The sequence below is a fragment of the Bactrocera latifrons genome, unplaced genomic scaffold (genome assembly GCF_001853355.1).
Source record: "Bactrocera latifrons isolate USDA-ARS-PBARC rearing strain unplaced genomic scaffold, ASM185335v1 scaffold_198, whole genome shotgun sequence".
Classification (NCBI taxonomy): domain Eukaryota; kingdom Metazoa; phylum Arthropoda; class Insecta; order Diptera; family Tephritidae; genus Bactrocera; species Bactrocera latifrons.
The window spans coordinates 387,813-395,383 of record NW_017535496.1 but is presented as its reverse complement, the minus strand read 5'-3'; the positions used below and the strand labels follow the sequence as shown (position 1 = coordinate 395,383).

General features: G+C 40.9%; 1 protein-coding gene across 1 annotated transcript in view; it reads left to right on the top strand.

Annotated features, from left to right (window-relative positions):
- LOC108967749 (putative polypeptide N-acetylgalactosaminyltransferase 13) overlaps positions 1-5,332 on the top strand; it is a gene marked incomplete in the record, with an annotated part of 6,880 nt that extends 1,548 nt beyond the window's left edge. The window contains 5 exon segments of the mRNA XM_018931359.1: positions 5-614; positions 2,349-2,430; positions 3,793-3,947; positions 4,230-4,412; positions 4,604-5,332. Of these exon segments, the coding sequence (XP_018786904.1) occupies positions 5-614; positions 2,349-2,430; positions 3,793-3,947; positions 4,230-4,412; positions 4,604-5,069 (1,496 nt within the window).
- Positions 5,333-7,571: the final 2,239 nt, after the last annotated feature.

The following is a 7,571-nucleotide window of genomic DNA, read 5'->3' as shown; positions in this document are numbered from 1 at the left end:
TTAGCTGGTTTGCTGCCGGCCATGCTAAAACTCCAGCTACCGCCATTTAAGCGTAATTTTTCATCTTCGTCACCAACATCAACAACAACCGCACGCTATGCCAGCTTACATTCTTCGCCGAATTCGCGTAGCAGCGCGCCCACTTCACAGCCGCAGGTTACAATTAAAAGCGCGCGTAATACGCAACGCTTGGGCGTGATTGCATCACGTAATCGCGGCGCTCGCCTCGCCACCGGCGATTATTTACTCTTTCTCGACAGTCACTGCGAGGTTAATGTGGGCTGGCTGGAGCCGTTGCTAGAGCGTTTGGCCATAGGCGCAACGGCCGTCAGCCCCGTGTTGGATAGCATTAATGCGGAGTCATTGGAGTATGCGGCGAGTTCGAAGAATCTCATGGGTGGTTTCGATTGGAATTTACATTTTCATTGGATACCGCGACCGCAATCACAGCCACAGCGTCGCGACCAAKACAACGAGCAGCAACAACAACAGCGCGCAYTCGCGGAWTCTTTAAACACGCAAACCGCATATTTACAGCAATTCGRTTGGGCGCGCAGCAGATTTAGCGAGGCGCGCTTGCGACGCGACACAAATACCGCCGTAACGGCATTCAAGTAATTTACCTACACCACTTCATTATTTGATTTTGTTTTGTTTATTTTCTTTAACGAGAAATACTGTCATCTAATCTGCCTGCAGCGCATTTCACCGGAAAAATTAAAAAATGTGTTGTGTTTTAGATTTCTTGAGAATACAATTTCACCAGGCTGGCTTAAATTTGTTTTTTTTTTTTTCAATGAGATTTTAATACAACGAATTTTTCTGGAATTTTTGAAGAGCTCATATTTATTAGTAGCAGGTTTCGTACCGTCCAGTATAACGTATTAAGTCGCAGTATAGTCGAAGACTACTAGCGCCTAGAAGAAACGCCTTCTATTATAAAAAATGTGTTTTTCTTCCAGCGAGTGTTAGTAAAGCATTCATCTGAGATGACCGCAAACGGTTGTGTTCTGGCGTCTACTTTTGCATATTCTGAGCTAATCAGATATGAAAGGGGGGGAAAAAAATGAGAAGAAAAACTTCCATACATCGGCCTTATCATTAACCAGTATTTGTTGTCCAAAAGCGGTTGAAACTTTTCTGTTTTCAGTTCCTCTTACCACTACCAAAACTTGTTACAGGTCACCCCAACAAAGAGAGGTCTTTGGAAATTGAAATGTTTTTTCTTCAATTTATATTAAAACGATCGGAATGTCCTTCAATGTCCTTCAATGCTTCAGTTAAAATCAACGTACGGTTAGTGACCTCTTACAGCGTGCTAAACTAAAAGCAAGTTAACGTTGAATAACCGACAGATCATACAACCAGAAACAGAATTAATAACAGTGGGAAGCAAGCACTAAAAGTATAATCAAACTCTATACATCATACGATGTACATAGAGGAACTTACTGTACCCACAGATAGATAGATAGTAAGATTGAGGCCCTGCACTGCGACCTATGCCCTATTGTGCCCTYCCCTATATCACATATGGTCACAAAGATTCAGCAATCTGAACAATTCCAGGAGCTTCCTTGGCGCGACTGAGGTGATGTGATCCCTGTTCTTATAGTTGGAACCAACGGGGCTTGAGGCTACTTCTGCAAATTGCTGAGCAATATCAGGTGTTAAACCTATAGACATACTTCAAAACCTCGAGATGTAATATTATCTTACAATGATACCCTTTCTCATAAATAACCGCATGACACACTCAAAATGACACACTCAAATTTTCATTGTGATACCGAAACGTCACCGACGACGATATAGACAGGAGCTTAGCAGAGAAAGCCAAAACGCGGTGGAAAGATCTACCGGGGTTTAAAATTGCAAAGGACATGTGTAAATTATCAGAATTAAAGGAAGTTCCTATAGGCGCTCGATAGAAAATATTGTAGGAACATGGTTGAAAAACTGTCTGTTCGCGGTCTGATGGCGGCACAGTCCGAAAAGATTGCAGTAAATGAGAATAGCAAAACACCAGGGAAACAATGGTGCATATTTTATACGCATATTACGGATCGCCAAGGCGACGCTTTAACCAACTGAGGTGGCGCAACGGTATGAGAAAGTGGAGGAGGAATCGTTGGCATCCTAACGACTGATTGCTACTCACAGACAGTAGTCCATCTAGTATCGTTGAGCCCCAAAACTGTTCTATAGTATAACTAGCTTAATAGCCTAACCAAACTAACCTAACCTCCTAACCTAACCATATTTACATAGTCAGGCCAATATTTATTTCATTTCAAGCGAACGTATTTTATTTTTTCTTAATATTATTAATAATCTGAACTTTTCAGAAGCCCTACCTTTGCTGGTGGCATATTCATGATCTCTCGGGAATGGTTTTTTAAATTAAAGGGCTTCAATCCACTACTGGAGGTGAGTATGTTTGACAATGCTTCTAATTGGGGGTCAATTTGCTTATTTAGATATTTCTGTACGTATATCCATATCGTATTTCTTTAGCAGGTTTCTTGACATTATTCAAATTTTTGTAATRTAGAGTATTCTTCAAGCGACTTTAGGTATAAATGTAACCAGTTATGTGTTAGCACYTAAAATGATCTTGCATAATCATTGAGAAATAGTACTGATTTCGAATTGAGTATTCAAATCTGTTTTCGTGCTCTACAGAGACGAGATATCAGATTATTTATCTTTACTTTACTTAAATTGCTGGTTTCGAACTTCATAAAGATTGGCAGGCCATCAACGTATTTGGACTACAAATGCTAACRCAATTCACGAATATTTATGTATGAGAAAAAACATGAYTTTAYCATTTCACACTGWAGTCCAATCGGCATATGATAAACCCACTCCAAGGCGTGAAAAATGCAACAATCGGCTGGCAAGGTTCCGGCGCCTATATTTTGGGATGCGCGTGGAATTATTGACTACCTTGAAAATGGAAAGACCATCAACAGTAACTATTACATATAATTTATGGACGAAATAGCCGAAAAATGCGATTTTATTTTAAGAAAAAGAGACAATACTCCGCGTCACAAGTCAGTGAAAACGATGGCAAAAATCCATGAATTGGACTTCAAATTGCACTCACCGTATAATCTACAACTGGCCCAAGCAACTATTTTCTGTTCACAGATCTCAAAAGAATGCTTACTCGAAAGAAATTTTCGACGAATGAAGAGGTGCTGGCCGATGTTGAGTTCTATTTTGAAGCAAAGGACAAATCGTATTACAAAAATCGCATCGAAAAGTGTGAGGGCCCTGTAGTCGGTGCCGGCAAGAAACTATGATGAATAGAAAAAAAAACGAACCATAACCAAAATATCTGACTTCAATTGACCTGTTAGATATATCTCACCGACTGCCATTAATTTTGTAGACTTTTCCAACCCAATGCTTATTTAAAGAATGCTTCCTAAACGAAAAAAATTGTAATGAAAGCCATATATTTGGATAAAAATGGGCAAATAAAGTACGAAAGAAAGTCTACATAAATTAATTCATCATTAAAAGCATAATCTCAAATAATGTTAGAAAAATATTTATTAAAGAATTTCGGAAAAAAATATAAATATAATATATTCAATATTAAACCGATGCAAACCTTCCACTGCCTTCACCGCCACAACTGCAACTGAGTGTCTGAATGTGCCACACAAATGATTTACATACATACATGTATATATACATACATGTATATAGTACATGTATACGCTTACACATGTCATATTCATATGGTATTTTTCTTATTTTCATGCAACTTTATAGACTTGGGGTGGCGAGTCCATTGAATTCTCCATTAAATTGTGGCTTTGTGGCGGACAAATCGAGATTGTGCCATGCAGCCGGGTCGGGCATATTTTTCGCAAGCAGCATCCATTTCATTTTCCCAATGGCAGCGATAGCCAGACAACATATCTCAGGTAAGCCTCATGACCCCAAGAGTATAACCTACATTGGGTAGACACAGGCACGGCAGCGAGCAGTCAAAGATACGCTGGCAAAGCTTGGAAGTGTGTGTGTGTGTGTGGGCTATATCGATATGTAGACCGATAGTGCATTTGAAATACWTACATATATATATGTATATACATACATAAGGTAAAGCTACTTTTAGATTCAAAATCATGAATTTAAAGGTCTAAATTATTTGGAAGAAAACATTTAAATGTGATTTTTCAATTTCTGCTCACTTTTTCTTGCAGAAATTCAAAAATCATCGCCGAATCCTGGTTGGATGCCTACAAATATTTCTTCTACGCCTCCAAGCCGGCGGCCAAACGTATACCAATCAACAGCAACGACACAGTGCAAAGCCAACAGTTGAGGCGCGCTCTCAATTGCCGGCCATTCTCGTGGTATTTGCAGAATGTTTTCCCGCAACTCAAGTGCGTAAGCCAAATGCTTGCAGTCAGCATATACTCCCAGCTGCCCACACCAGGCTGACTAGCATACTGTTACGCTTTTTCRAAAAATTCGCAAAAAAATTCTTTCTAAGCTCACGCCAATGTACATTTGTGTATGTGTRTGTGTGCTTATGGCTTTGTAAACACATTTCTTGTTTTCCAACTACTTGCAGACTGCCCAACGATGACTTCATCGCATTTGGCGCATTAAGCTCCGGYGAGCTTTGCCTGCACATCGGCAATCATGCCACCAGTCAGCTGCATATGACTAGCTGCTTCCAAAATGACGTTACCCACTGGTATCTGCACCGACAAAATTCTCAATTGCAAGCGAGTTCCGGTGCGTGTCTCCACGTAGTCGCCGATGTGCCAAGGCGCGTAACGAAACTGAGTAACTCGACTCGTTCGACGCATTTTCGTGTTGTGCTCCGGCCATGCGTCGGTCAGGAAGTTGGCGATCGCGCGTATCAAAAGCAGAYACCGCATCAACGTTGGTTGCGTCGCGGCGGTTTGTTGGTGCACCAACAGACGCAGTTATGTCTCGATAATCCGCTAAACGATGTGGTGGTCGTCAGTCATTGCCGCAATGCCGCGCCGTCACAGCTGTTTCGCTTCGCCATGGAGCTGCAACGACTGTAAAGGCGGTGGCGGTGTACCGAAAAGGTTCTCAGTTGACTATGGCAAGGATACCTGTGTGCTGCTATTTTGGCATGATTMTCCACCCTGTCGGATCGAATTCAAATATGGCAACACTGCCGCAACTGTGTGATCTAAAGAGGAACTAAAATGCATCTCAGACTTTTTCCACAGTTTTCTTAATTTGGAACCGTATTGTTAGAAATTTAAACGAAATTTACATAAAGCCTTATTAATAATAAAACCATTCCTTTATTGGAACAATTCAAAATATGCTCTCTACACAACTGCATTTTTTATTTTCCATCTTTTCTGTAAGTACCGGATCCCCTGATACCGAGTTTCGGTATTGAAACCAATTTTGTTACTGTAATAAGATCTAGATGTAGATTTGATCTAAGAACTGCACAGACACAGGGGCTAAGAACTTAGTATCTAAATGAATTGGTAATACTTTGAGCCAAGTTTTAAAATCATTGGTGTCACTTTCTCTTGACAAATAGCTTACATAATTCAAAGCATAGAGATTATGTTAGGTTAAGTTAGAAAGTTAGACTGGCCGGCTGTAGCGGCTTACATAGCCTTAATTAAGTTTAATACGTGGTCATGCCTTTTTTTATGGTTTTTTTTTTCTGATTACTCACGTAGTTCCTTAAACTGCGAAGCTCCCAGCTACATAAGAAGTGTTCTAGATATCAGACTCAGAGAGCCACTTTTCTGAATACTCGGAAATCCTCACTCACTCTGAATTCATACCAGATCACTTGAATCATGAAGTCGCCAAATTGAACTCTGGCGGCTCCTGCTCTACCCATATAACGTGGGTGAGAAGAAGTCGTTGTAGAAGAGAGTTGCCGAGCTTCTTCATGGATGGATCAAAGTTTGTTGGATTTACTGTCAGGAGCTCTCTATCAACTCCAGTTTCAGGCCGAGGTGCAACAATTTTAGGTAGCAGTAGATTTGCTGCTCTAGAGTGAAGCCTCCTTCATAGAAACGACCATCCACTCAGAGAGCAGAACAACAATACCAGCCTTAAACTCATTACTAGCGCGTTTTGGCTCAAGATCAGATGCAAGCGATCTAATGATATTTTTGCTCTCAGTAAGGTTAGCCTCTCACTAATGTTGGGTCCTTTAAGGAGCGATTGCACTATTGGTGTTTGCGCAGTAATGCTGGTATTACTACCAGACACCATCTGCAGAAGCTGTGTGGAAGAAGATGAGGTGGAAACAACTCAACACTTCCTTCTTGACTGTCCCGCGCTTGGGAGATCATGACTTAAGCACTTGGGAGCGCATACCTTCATACATTGTATTGTCTTCTAAGCATTTTGCTAATTTATAAGTTCGAACGTAGGAGTTCTTCTTTTCTATGGCTTCACAAAGGACGTGCGATCCTTGATCAGCCTTCTATTTTAACTGGTTCGGTAGTCAGATGTATGCACATCATCAGCTATTTCGTTTACCAGAATTCTTTTTTGGCCTGGAATCCAATGTCTGCAGCCGTTTTCCGGCAGCCGGTACATCTATAGCCTCCCTTCTTCTAATGACATTCCATCGCATGAGATCGAGCTCTACGCATTAGATCCCGGTGGCTGCTCCATCTGGCATTTTTTCAACCGTCCGTGTAGATGTTGAAAATTTCACTGTTGGGTCGTGTGCGCTGCGCCATCCACCATCTTATGATATAGGTTGAGACCTGCTCTCCTAGATAAAGTGTGAGGATGTGGGATCTATTTTATCCAACGATCCCCTGCCTATCAATCTATAATCGTGATTTAACTTTACGCCGCCAATTGTCCAACTTATTTTACTGCAGAGCTCTCCACATGAACGTTTAATGGTGGTCGGTTGAGTAATCTTTACAGTGCCGCCGAGTGGTTCCTCCCACTCCCTTTATGCAATGAGCAAAGAGCCACAGTATCCGCTCCAATGGTTTTTATGTGAGATATTTTACAGACAGCGGTTCACCACCAAGATTGGCTGGACTACCGCTTTGTAGCATCATTGTATGAGGCCAGCTCCGTTAAGACCCTAGTATTTTCTTACATTCTCATGTCTAAAAATGCACAATAAGGATCCTTTTAGTTGGTTAATGATCGGTTAAAAGCTAATACGCTGGTTCAATGAAATTTGGCAAGTTTGGAAATACACACTGAATGCCGCATAAATTAGAAAATGATATCTAGATCTGATTTTCCCTGCAATCATAAAAGTTGTTTCTTTTTATATTCGCTTCACTTCCGTTTTCATCATTTCTTTGGCAATTGGGCAAGTCAAGTGTTCATGCGCTATGTGACAATATTATTTTATATACTGGGTCCCTGCTGATCGTTCTCATGGCGGCAAGTCTTTGTAGTTATTATAGTACTCATAAAGTAAAGTTAGCATTACGCGCACCTCATTATATTTATTCTTAATTCTTAATATTGTTTGTCAAAAAAGTCTTGCGGTATTTTCGCTAGTTGGCGCTGAGAGCGCGCAGTTCCAGTTTTGTTCGTCGCAT